Genomic DNA, 13,406 nt, shown 5'->3' with positions numbered 1-13,406 from the left:
TATGAGACTTCATGAAATGTTCAAACATACGAATTATAAGTATCCCAGAAGGGGAAGAACACCTCAGAGGAATGGAAGCCCTCCTGGAGGATAGGCTGATGAATTTCATTCATCATGAATGAAAATTCCCCAAGTATCACCCAAGATTCCGGCACACTTCTTTCAGAGAGATATTGAATCCCAGGGCTTCTCGATTCAAACAGAATTTCTGCAACACACATTGTTATGAACCTGTCCAAAGTCAAGACCAAGGAGAAAATTTTGCAAGCTGCCAGGAGTAAGTACCAGTTGACTTACAGGCAGATCCATCAGGATGACATTGGACTTCTCAGCTGACAACTGAAACTTCTCAAGCCTGAAAACAGTGGTCCTCTACCTTTAAACTTCTTAAACAATACAATTTTCAGCCCAGAATTCTCTATCCTAGGCTAAGCTTTAAAATTAATGAAGAAGTAAGTATGCAAACATTGAGGACATTTGCCACAAGACCAGCTCTGCAAGAAATACTTAGACCTATTTTCCACACTGACCATGACAATGGACTATAAGCAAAGTAAACACCCAGAATTTGAAGGACAAAACTTAGCTTCCACAGTGACTCGAAGGATCTAACTATGCAATGGGGTTTCACAAAATAAGATGAATACAACTCCACCACACTTATCACTTTGCTCAATAAATGTAAATGGTTTGAATTCCCCACTGAATAGGCATAGGCTGGCTGACTGAATAAAAAAGGTACAAGCCTTCCATATACTGTCTACAGGAAATACACCTATCCTCGAGGGACAAAACAAGACTCAGGGTTAATGGATGGAAAACAATATTTTAGGCTAATGGAAATCAGAAGAAAGGAGGGGCCAGCAATCTTATTCTCAGATACAAGTTGATTTCAAGCAACTAAACTCAAAAGAGGCAAAGATGGACACTTCATACTGTTCAAGAGATCAATAAAATGAGGACAATTCAATTATAAATATTTATGCACACAAATCTAAATGCTCCCAGATTTATGAAACAGACCTTAATTGGTTTGAGCAATATGGTATCTTATAACTCCATAATAGCTAGGGACTTTAACAACTGCCTTAGAGCTGGGCAGAGCCTCTAAACAGAAACTAAGAAAAGATACAAGGGACTTAAACAGAACCCTAGAACAAATGGGCTTACTAGACATACACAGAGTACACCATCCCATAGATAAGGAATATACATTCTTTCAGTCAGCCCATGGAACACCGTTCAAAATAGATCATATCCTAGGATATAAATCAAACTTCAACAAAATTAAAAGAATTGAAAGTATATCTTGTAAATTACATATCTTAGAAAGATATCCGGCACACTTCTTTCAGAGAGATACTGAATCCCAGGGCTTCTCAATTCAAACAGAACTTCTCCAACACACATTGTTATGAACCTGTCCAAAGTCAAGACCAAGGAGAAAATTTTGCAAGCTGCCAGGAGTAAGTACCAGTTATATATCTTGGAAAGTATATCTTGGAAATTAAACCTTATGCTGAAGGACAGTTGGGTCAAGGAGGAGATGAAGGAGGAAATCATTAACTTTCTCAAACGTAACAATAGTTAAAACACAAGTTACCAAAACCTGGGGGACACTGCATAAATAGTTTTAAGAGTGAAATTTATTGCATTATGCCTACATCCAAAAAACAAGAGAGCATATCAACAACCTAATGAATCATCTTAAAGAAATGCAAAAGGAAGAACAATCCATTTCCAATCCTTGCAGAAGGAAAGAAATGACCAAAATTATGTCAGAAATAAATGAAATTGAAAACAAAAACATTTAGAAAATTAAACAAAAAGTTGGTTCTTCAAAAAGATAAACTAAATTGATAAACCATTGGCCATATTAAATAGTAACAGAAAAATAAAATCTCTGATAACCTCAATCAGAAATGAAGAAAGGGAAATAACAGCTAATACCACAGAGATATAAGAGATTATCTGTGAATACTACAAAAAAATCCATTCTCAGAAATTTGACAATATGGAGGAAATGGAAGAATATCTGGCTAGAATCGCACTATCTCCCTAGACTTAACAAAGAAGAAATAGTTCTCTGAAAGAGACCAATATCAAGCACTGAAACTGTAGAAAGAATAAAAATACTTTCAACAATAAAAGCACTGGACAAGATGGCTTCACACCAGACTTTTATCAAACCTTCAAAGATGATTTTGTACCTCTACTGCAGAACCCATTCCAAAACATTGAGAAGGAACCTTCCCAACACATTCTATGAAGCAAACATCACCCTGATTCCAAAACCAGGAAAGGACCCAACTAAAAAGGAGAACTACAGATCAATTTCACTAAAATACATCAATGCAAAAATACTCAACAAAATCTTAGGTAATAGGTTGCTGCTATACATTAAAAAAATTATACATTATGATCAAGTAGGCTTCATCCTGGGGATTCAGGCTTCTTTAACATGGATAAATTCATAAATGATTCAGGCCTTAGATTTAGATCTTTTATCCATCTTGAACCAATTTTTGTGAGTGGAAAAGGTACAAGTACAGTTTCAGTCTTTTATATGTGATTATCCAGTTTCCCAGCACCATTTATTGAATTGGGATTCTTTGTCCCAGTGAGTGTTCTTGTATGATTTATCAAAGATTAGGTGCTGTAAAATTTTAGTTTCATCTCATGATGATCTATGCAATTGCAGATGTCTGTGTCTCTATTTTTGTGCCAATACAATGCTGTTTTGATCACTATGGCCTTGTAGTATAGCCTAAAGTCTGGTAGGCTAATGATCCTGGCCTTGTTTTTATTACTACAGACCAATTTCACTAATGAATATAGATGCAAAAATTCTCAGTAAAATCCTAGCGAATAGATTACAGCTTATCATTTAAAAAGTCATGTATCACAATCAAGTAGGTTTCATCCCAGGGATGCAAGGCTCATTTAACATATACAAATCCATACATTTAATCCACCGCATCAATAGAAATAAAAACAATTACTGTATGATTCTCTCGATAGATGCAGAAAAAGCATATGACAAATTTCAGCATTCTTTTAACGAACACTTAAGAAAATAGGCATAGGTGGCACATTTCTTAACTGATTGATGCCATCTAGGACAAACCCACAGCTAATATCACATTGTATAGTAAAACTGAAAGCTTTTCCACTTAGAATTGAAACTAGATATGGATATCCTCCATCGCACTACTATTCAATATATTTCTGGAAGTTCTAGCCAATGAAATCAGGGTAGGAAAGGGTATAATAGGCATCCAGATGGGAGCAGAGGAAGTCAAACTCTCACTCTTTGCTGAGAAAAGAGTTATTATACTTAGAAAACCCGGCAGACTCAACCACAAAACTCCTGGAAGTTATCAAGAAATACAGTAACATCTGAGGGTATAAAATAAATGTCCACAAATGAGGAGCTTTTGTATATACCAGTAACAGCAAAGTTAGAAGGAAATCAAGGACAATTCCCTTTTTAGTAGCTTCAAAGAAAATGAAATACTTCAGAACTAAATATTTGGGAACAAAAGAGGTAAAGAAACTTTAGTAAGAGAATTATGAAACCCTAAGAACGGAATAGCAGAAGACATTAAGAAATGGAAGAACATACCATGCTCTTGGCTGGGAAGAATCTTAAACGTTGTTCAAATGTCTGTTCTGCCCAATGCAATCTACAGATTCAGTGCAATCCCCATTAAAATACCAACACATCCTTGGAAGAACCTGAGAAAATAGTGCTTTGTTTTGTATGGAACCAGAAAAAATCCTGTATAGCCAAGGCTTTTCTTAGTAATAAAAACAAAGCCAGAGGTATCACCCTGCCAGACCTTTGGCTATATTACAAGTCCCCATTGATCAAAACAGCATGATATTGGCATAAAAATAGAGACATAGAGATATGGAACTGAAAACCAAGAAATGAAACCAGTCTCTTATAGCCATCTGATCTTTGATAAACCAAACAAAAGCATACAAGTGGGGAAGAAAATCCCTAGTCAATACATGGTGCTGGGGGAATGGAGAACACATGTGAAAGACTGAATTTGGACCCATACCTTTAACCACTTAAAAAAAATTGGCTCAAGATGGATAAAAGGTTTAAATCTAAGATGTGAAATGATAAAAATCATAGAAGAAAGTGTAGGAGAACCTCTTGAGGACGTCAGACTGAGGAAGGATTTTCTGAAGACTATTTCAGCAACAATTGCAGCAACAACAAAAATAAATGGGAGTTCATTAAGCTGAAAAGCTGCCAGTTAAGAGATACAACAAGGAAAGCAAAAAGGCCATCCTCAGAATGGGATATTTGCATGGTATGAATCTGACAAAGGGTTAGTAAGTAGCATCTACAGAGAACTCAAATTAAGAAACAACAACAAAAAAGAGCAAACAGTCCCCATCTACCACTGGGCAAGTGACATGACAGGAACTTTTTCTGATGAAGATATATGAATGTCTAACAAACATGTGAAAAAATATTCATCATCCCTAATCATCAGATAAATGCAAATCAAAACCACCCTGAGATACCACCTATCTCCCGTAAGAATGACCCACATCATAATGTCTCAAAGCTGCAGATGCTGGTGTCAATGTGGAGAGAAGGGAATACTTCTACACTGTTGGTGGGACTGCAAACTAATACAGCCTCTTTAGAAGGAAGTATGGAGAATCCTCTAAGAACTCAAATTAGACTTTCATTTGATCCCACAATCCCACTACTAGCCATCTGCCCAAAAGAAAAAAAATCATTTTATTCTAAGGACAATTGCACTAGATTGTTTATTGTGACTCAATTTACAATCACCAAAATTTGAAAACAACATAAATGCCCACCCACCCGGGAATAGATTAATAAGCTGTGGTTGTGTATATACCATGGAATACTCTTCAGTCATTAAAAGAGATGGAGACTTACCATAGAATACTGTTCAGCCATTACAAGAGATGGAGACTTACCATGGAATACTACTCAGCCATTAAAAGAGATGGAAACTTTACATCTTTCATATTAACCTGGATGTAGTTGAAACACCTTCTACTTAGTAAAGTGTCATAAGAATAGAGAAGGAATAATCAGTGTACTCAGTAGCCAATACATATCTATACAAGAGAAAAACTTAATGTGGGGAGCAGAGGAACCAAGGAGCTGGGGGAGGGGGGAGGAGGATGGCTGTGGTCCCACTTAGTGGGTACAATGTTAGGGTATATGCTCCTCTTCTTAGGAGTTGGGCCCAATTATTAGCAGGACTCTACCTAACAAATGCAAACATTGTATCCTAATTTTCTGTACCCTCAAATTAACCTGAAACAATCAAATACATAAATAAAATTGTAATACTACCTGAGAAAAAGATAATTGATATAGCTAGAAGTTATTTGATAAATCTTGGTAATGCCTTTGAAATACTTCTCAAAAACGGAGGCAATACATGGCTCTAATGAATGGGTATGTAAAATTTTGCAAGTCAGAATGCTTCCAATTCTTAGCTTTCAGCACTTAAAGGAAGCTCTAATAGAGCTCTAAACATTATTTCTGGGGATAGATAGCTGATTTTTGATATATGACTACAGAGGAGTTAAAGAATTAAGAATAGTTTCTGTCATGAAACTCCTTTCATTCCAATCTACCTATTTATTTAAGATTTCTTAGCGTGTACATGTATAAAAAAAAAAGAGCTAGACTTTATATTGAATTGTACCTAGTTGTAACAATGACATTTTAATTGGAAATAAACTAAAATATTTTGAAGCTCTGTACATTCCTTCTAAAATGCATGTCCAATAAAATTTTCCCTTTGGCTTAATTAGTTATCATTCATATAGTTTGTTTTGTCATCATTTGTATGCTAACAGTTAAAATAATTCAAACTCAGAGATTTTTGAATACAGAGATCCATTAACAACCCAGTTAAATAACAATTTTATTCTGTAGACCACATTGTAGACACATTTTTGTTTGGAGAATTAAGCAAGAGTCATCACTAAAAAGACTTCAGGTACAAAAACATTTCACATCATGGTAGAGTTCTGTAAAAAATGAAATGGCAAAGCGAGTTCAAGGATAAAAGGTGAGAAAGATGTACAGTTTCTGAATAGTAAGACCTTGCTTGTATGGTTTTTTTTAATTTTTTTGTGGATGATGGATTCAATATGGTATTTATATTGAAGTTTTATTTAAAATTTTAAGTTAATTATAACAGATTCAAAAAATAGTTATTTTGCTTTTTTTAAGGTGTTAAAAATTTTATGTATTTTCACAGAAATTGAATGTTAAGTTATACATATTTTTAAAAATTCCTGTAGAGCATATCTGAGCAAAAATGTTTAAAGACCAGTAGATTAAAGAAGTGCACAGCTTGGAGAAGTAGATTTTTCTTCATGCCAGATCCATATCCCAGGAAAATACTTCTACCTGGATATCTTAAATAGCAGCAATTAGATATAAGCTATTTGTTCCAAAGTGGGTGGATTAAGAGTCTTTTCAAAGAACAGTTACCATAGGCAACTAAGAGCTGCAGCTGACATTTATTACATTTAAATTCATCCCTTGATAAATGTTGTTCTTTGAGATTAAGGGTGGTGATGCTCACAAATTAGAACACTTTGACATAATTTAGTTTCCTGTGCAGGAAGAGCGAATAATTGAAATTTTCTACAGAGGTCAAGAACTGTCACTGAATAGCCTCCCTGGGGGTGGGAGCTGCCTGCATTGTCATCTCTTCTGTCTCTTCCTTTGTCATCAGAGCATTTTATATTTGTGACCTTAGCTTTCAAATGGAGTTGGCACATATATGTGAGGATTACAATTTATAGGAGTTTAGTGCTTGACAAATAGGGTATCTGTTTTTTATTGCTAAAAAACTATGATGTGTACAAAGAGCAACTTTAAAGGTAGAAGGAAAAATGAATTTTACTTTGGATGATAAACTTTTAAACACTTTCACTCTGATAGATACCTGTATATGTGTTCAGTTTTTAAACATCTTAAAATGGACCACAAAAAGGAACAACAGCTCTTTTATTCTCCCTCCACCTTTGGCGAACGTCAGAATGGTAAATGGACCCATATGAAATAAACCCTAAGGCATCTATTGACTTGTAAGGTGTGAACATGGAATGGCAGATGACACACAAGTGTACAACTGAAACTACTATGAAGAACTAGAATATTGATTTCAAATGTTCAAGAAAACAAGATTATAATCAATATATCATTAGGAATTACAAATTCAAATGTATAAAGGGACCAAAAAGGATATCAAAGTGAGTAAAGCAGTTTGGGAAGATGAAGACTTTGGCTTCCTGTAAGAGCTTTGTCTGAACAGGACCAGCAGGTTGCCAATCTTCTGATGTTTCAAAAAAAAAGCTGGAAATTCCACATTTTATTGAAATCTGACTTTAAAGGAAGATGTAGGTCAAATGAAACACATCTTCGTGCTGAATTTGGCCTTCAGTCTTTCCCTTTGACTTTTGCTTTATCACTGTTTGAAATTCTTCCTTTGAAATGTACATTTGAGGGGCGGACACAGTGGTCCTGCCTATAATCCCAGCACTTGGGAGGCAGAGGCAGGGTAATTGCTTGAGCTCAGGGGTTCAAGACCAGCCTGAGCAAGAGTGAGACTCCCATCTCTAAAAAATAGCCAGGCATTGTGGCAGGCACCTGTAGTCCCAGCTGAGACAAGAGACTTGCTTGAGCCCAAGAGTTTGAAGTTGCTGTGAGCTGTGACGCCCAAGCACTCTACAGAGGGCAACAAAGTGAGACTGTCTCAAAACAAAAAAAAAAAAAAAAAGAAAGAAATATACATTTGGTTAAATAGCTTCTCAGATAAAATGTCACAAGTTCAAGTTTTTCAGGATTCTAGCTATCCCTTATTTTAAGGTAAACCTATTAAAAATTTTATAGAGAATTAGATCAATAACTTCTTAGGTTGTAATTAAAAACAGAGCCACATGATCAGCCTCATTGAATTTAACTCTGTTGAAGATCATGCTTTTAATTCATTCTTGGCTTATCACAAAATTTGTTTGGAACATTAAGAAAGTCATCTGAAATGACTTTGGAAATTTATCAGAGAGTCTTTAGCCCAAGTCTGATCATTTTTTAAAATAATTAAGGTTTAGAAATTATGCAGTTGATATATAAATGACCTGTCTTAAATTGGTCATCTTAAAATTGGACTTAATTAGAGTTGTTTTAAAGATTTCCAGTTGTTTGTAGTATGAAAGAATCAAATGAGTTGTTTGGTATGAATTACACCAAATGCTATATGTATTGTCTAATTTATTTTTACATATATATATATATTTTTCAAGACAGAGTTTCAACTGTGTTGCCCTTAGTAGAGTGCTGTAGCATCACAGCTGACAGCAACCTCCAACTCTTGGGCTTAAGAGATTCTCTTGCCTCAGCCTACCAGGTAGCTGGGACTATAGGCACCCGCTCCTGGCTATTTTTTTGTTGCAGTTGTTATTGTTCTTTAGCTGTCCCAGGCCGGGTTTGAACCCGCCACCCTCAGTGTATGTGGCTGGCGCCATAACCACTGTTCTACAGGCGCCCAGTCTATTTTAATATTTTCTTACAATCACGATCTTATACATGTGTATCATGGAGTTTTGGTGAAAATAATAAAATTAGTTTGTGTGAATACTGCTTGATTTTGATTTTACTTCCTTGTCTAGGTTGAAGGGTACATAGGCCCAATGAGTATAAAATAAGAATAGAAGGTGTATTGGGAAGAGGTTGCAATTTATAGAACTCACTCTTGAGTAGAAAACTTTTTCCTGATGAATGCTTATCCTTTTTCTTAGAGTCCACCTGCCAGTGACAAATTAGTCCATTGTGTATCTCTGATTTCTGTAGACATCAAACCCACAATTGTAAACCTTGTTTGCTATCCAGTCAATTGCGTATTGTGTTAAGTTATGTTTAAATAGTTTTAAATTGCTGTTTGGAGATGACATATATATAGTTCCCTATCAGACTGGAATGTAATACTATGAGGAAGACAGAAAATTCTGACTGAATTAGAGAGGAATGGGAAATGCTGCTTAAGACTATGATTCCTTCCAACCAGTTATTTGCTGACTATTTCATGGGAGCCAAGTCTTGGGTTGGCATTGTAGAAACAAACACCAGTGAGTGGGGTTTCTGGAAAAGATTTAGCTTCTAAAATAACACAGACTGGGAGAAATCATGACAAATCATATCATGAATAAAGGTCTAATGTCCAAAATACATAAAGAACTCTTAAAGTTCAAAAATAAAGCATTAAACAATATACTTAAAAAATGGGTAAAGGATTTGAGTAGACATTTCTCCATAGAGGACATACATGAAAACATGTTCAATATCATTAGTCATCAGAAAAATACCAATTAAACCACAATTAAATACTACGTCACACCCTCTAGGGTGCCTGTAATAAAATAAATGGACAAAAATAAGTTTCGGCAAAGATAGGGAGGTACTGGAATCCTCCTGCATTGCTGTGGACTATACATGATCAGGTTGTTTTGCAAAACAGTTTGACATTTTCTCAGTGAAACACACTGGTATGCTTACCTTATGATCCAGTAATTCCATGCGAAGGTGCATACCTAAAAGAATTGAAAACAGTTGTCCAAGTAAAAACTTGTACAGAAATGTTCATAGAAGCCGAAGAGCAGAAACAAGCCAAATGCCTTTCTGTAGATGAATGGATGGATCAGAGCATAGCTGTACAGTGAAGGGTCATTCCAGCATGTAAAGGACTGAGGACTGGTCAGGCCTCAACGTGGGTGAACTTAGAAATGCTTTAAAGGAAAGAATCTAGACACTAATGTCCACGTCTGTTGTATGATTGCATTTATATGAAATAAATAGGAAAATGGATATAGAGACAGAAAGCAGATTAGTGGTAGCAAGGGACTAGGAGGAGGGGAAATAGGAAGTAACTAATGAGTACAGAATTTTTTTTAGGGGGCAGTAAGGAAAATGTTTTGGATTTAAGTAGAAGTGATAATTGTACTCTATGAACATTCTAAAAAACAGTGACTTGAATACTTTAAAAGAGTGAATGGTGTGCTATGTGAAATATATCAATAAAAATTTTTTAAATGTTTAACACAGATTTTTTTCTATTTTAAAACTATGCATATGTGATGTTTATCTTTTTAAAAGTACTTTTACTTAATTGCTTTTAGGAATTTATCATGGCATCCTGCACTGACCACCACAAGTAAAATGCGGATTCCACACTCTCATGCATTCATTGATCTGACTAAAGATTTCACGGCAGGTGAGTTGCACTTAAATGTGAAATATGTTCTGACCACCAAAGAATTAATGGAATTTTACTTACTTTCTACTTAGTATTAATTTTAAATGAACTGAACAGTTAAATGAAGCTGTTAAAAGGGTGTAAGAAAGTGATATTGGAAACATGGAAAAAGTACTGACTATAATAAATAAGTTTTAAGTTGTTTTGTCTTTTGTCAATATTCAAATTCTCCACTGTTTATGAATTCATAAAATGGACACATGTTGCCTGATGTATCTACCTTTTGATTTAAAAAATCCTTAACTAACAAATGTAATGAATTTAATTATTAAAAAAAATATTTAGCTTAGGTATGAAAAGAATTTTTGTTTTTTAAGTGTTCCAATGATCTGGCAGGTGCCAGAAATGTATCACCTGAGGTTTTCATTGTCTTACCGTAATTGTGGGTTTGATAAATGAAACTTTGGTTATAAACCGAGATAGCCATTTCAGAACAGTTACTCCATCAATTTTTTTCTCCATAATTTGTATCATTTTATCTACTCCATGATGAGTCATATAGAGTACAGAGCTTTTTTTTTTTTTTTCAATTATTTTTTATTTCAGGTTAGTGTAAGGGTGTATACGATTAGGTTATATTGTTTGTGTTGTCAGGGGGAGTCTGGGTTGTGGTTGAGCCCTGGCGTGCTGTGTAGCCCTGCATTGGACTGGTAGGTGGGAGCTCATCACACCTCCTTCTCCCACCTTAGTGAACTCAGTTGTGTTTTTCTCTCGTATGAGTGAGTCGTTGTCTACTAGTTTCATAATAGTATTGAGTACGTTGGATGCTTGTTTATCTGTTCTTGTGATACTTAGGAAGATGTTCTCTAAATTTTTCCAGGTAATTACAAAGATATAAAGTCTCCATCATTCTATATGGCTGGATAATAGTCCATGGTACACATAGACCCCAGTTTTCATGGGAACTTGGGTTGTTTCCACATTGGCAATTGCACATCAAGCTGCCATAAACATTCGGGTGCAAATGTCCTCATAGTAAAATGATTTCTTTTCTTCTGGGTAGATATCTACTAATGGGATTGTGGGGTCAAGTGGGAGGTCTCCTTCATAGTTTTTGGAGGATTCTCCATGCTTCTTTTCAAAAGGACTGTACTAGTTTGCAATCCCACCAACATTGCTTTGGGACCTTGTTATGTGTGTTGTCCTTATTGTTGTTAGGTAATATCTAAAAGTGGTTTTGATTTGCATTTCTCTGATGGTTAAGGATGATTTTTTCATGAGTTTGTTGGCTATCCGTCAGTCTTCTTGAGAAAAGGTTCTGTTCATGTCACTTGCCAATCGATTGGTGGAGTTGTTTGCTCTTTTCATGTTGATTTGCTTGAGGTCTTGGTATATTCTGGTCATTAGTCCTTTGTCCAATTATGAAAAGAATTTGAAAGACTTTTAAGACATGTTATTTTGGAAATTTTTAACATAGAAAACTAGACAGAATAGTATAATAAATGCATATTTAATCATCCCCTACCTTCAATAATTATCAGTATATGGACAATCTTGTTTCATTTATAAACCCATCTACAAGTTCCTCCTCTGCCAAAATTTTGATAATTTTGAACAAAATTCCAAGTATATAATGTTGTTTGTAAACATTTCAATACATGTCTCTTAACTATAAAGATTTTTATTTGTAACTACCACAAGGTCATTTTGAAACACAAGAAGAATTAATGATAAATTCTCAGTATCTTTGCGTATCTAGTCACTATTCAGAAAGCCCCAGGTTTCTCCTACATGTTTCTGTCAAATCAGGAATTAAGCGAGGACCATACAGATGTAGAATACAACATTATCTGTGCTTTAGAACTTCTCAGGGTGGATATTTCTGATTGTATCCCCTCTGTTGCTGTGTTTCCTTCCACCTGTTAGCTAGATGGGACGCTTGATCAGAGTCAGAGTTCATTTGTGACAGTGGTGTGGGAGGAAGTGTTAAGGGTGTTTCCTAGGTGGTGCTGTCTGTTTCAGTTCTTTAGGAGGCATAATTTCAGTTCTCTTTCTTGTGATCTTAAAATTAATCAGTGGATTCGTTTTCCTAATAGTATGTCCTCCACTGTAATGCTCTCTAATAGCTTTTGGCAGCTATTGATATTGATAATCATTGTCATGTTCATCATTCCAGTGGGAATTACAAAATTGTCTCGCTCTAAATGTATCACTCCTTCACATATAATATTAGCTGAAGTTTTTATTAAAAAAAAAAGAAAAACATTTACCATCATCATTTCTTTAGTAAACTGAAGTACCGATGAGACAGGCATGATACAGGCTTGATTTTTTCCCTGCCTTTGCAACATATTTTGCCAGTTTTCAAACACTACCTATCAGATTATGCAATGATAGTTTTGTACAGTGTACTAATTGCAGTTGAATAAAAGAGACCTGTCGACTGCTAAAAGTAATAAAACTACTTTCTTTAAAAGGATTTCATGATAAAAACCTAAATTTTTTTTGATAAATTAGTAATACATAATATTGTATAATTTTAACTTCTTATACTGGGTCAACCAATTATGCATTTTACTAGAACATTTTCATTATTAAGATACAAATTACAAAGTTTAAAAAATTTTAATGTTCAATATACTTTGGATTTTACTGATGTTTAAAGAATTTATGAGTCTTTTTATAATTTGTCTTACAGTCAGCAAAATCTACCTTATAAAATTTTGTAATGAGGGAGCTTTTACATGGCTGACTAAAAGCTCCCAGCATTCACCTCCTCCACAGAAAAGGACCAAAACAGCAATTAGATAACACACGAAATAGAGCTAGATCTAAGAGAGAACTGTGGGAAGTGACAGGGAACGTTTGAGGCAAGGAAGGAGAGGGAACTATTGCAGACTGAGGCAGGAGAACCTTCCCAGGGTGCAGAAAAGGTGAGGGAGGCCCGGCGTGGCACCCAAGCCTCATTCCCAGCACTCTGGGAGGCTGAGGCAGGCGGATCTCCTGAGCTCAGAAGTTTGAGACCAGCCTAAGCAAGAGCGAGACCTTGTCTCTATTAAAAATAGAAAAACTAGGCTCGGCGCCTATAGCTCAACCGGCTAAGGCGCCAGCCACGTACACCTAAGGTGG

General features: G+C 35.4%; 1 protein-coding gene across 1 annotated transcript in view; it reads left to right on the top strand.

Moving 5' to 3' along the window:
* Positions 1–13,406, top strand: part of ITFG1 (integrin alpha FG-GAP repeat containing 1) — a 277,437-nt gene that overhangs the window by 22,202 nt on the left and 241,829 nt on the right. Inside the window, exon 6 of the mRNA XM_003792524.3 lies at positions 10,201–10,295. Coding sequence (XP_003792572.1) covers positions 10,201–10,295 — 95 coding nt within the window. The remainder of the gene's footprint in view (positions 1–10,200; positions 10,296–13,406) is intronic.

The sequence above is a fragment of the Otolemur garnettii genome, unplaced genomic scaffold, assembly GCF_000181295.1.
Source record: "Otolemur garnettii isolate 467f Iridium unplaced genomic scaffold, OtoGar3 scaffold00058, whole genome shotgun sequence".
Taxonomy (NCBI): domain Eukaryota; kingdom Metazoa; phylum Chordata; class Mammalia; order Primates; family Galagidae; genus Otolemur; species Otolemur garnettii.
This window is presented reverse-complemented; position numbering and strand designations above follow the sequence as displayed.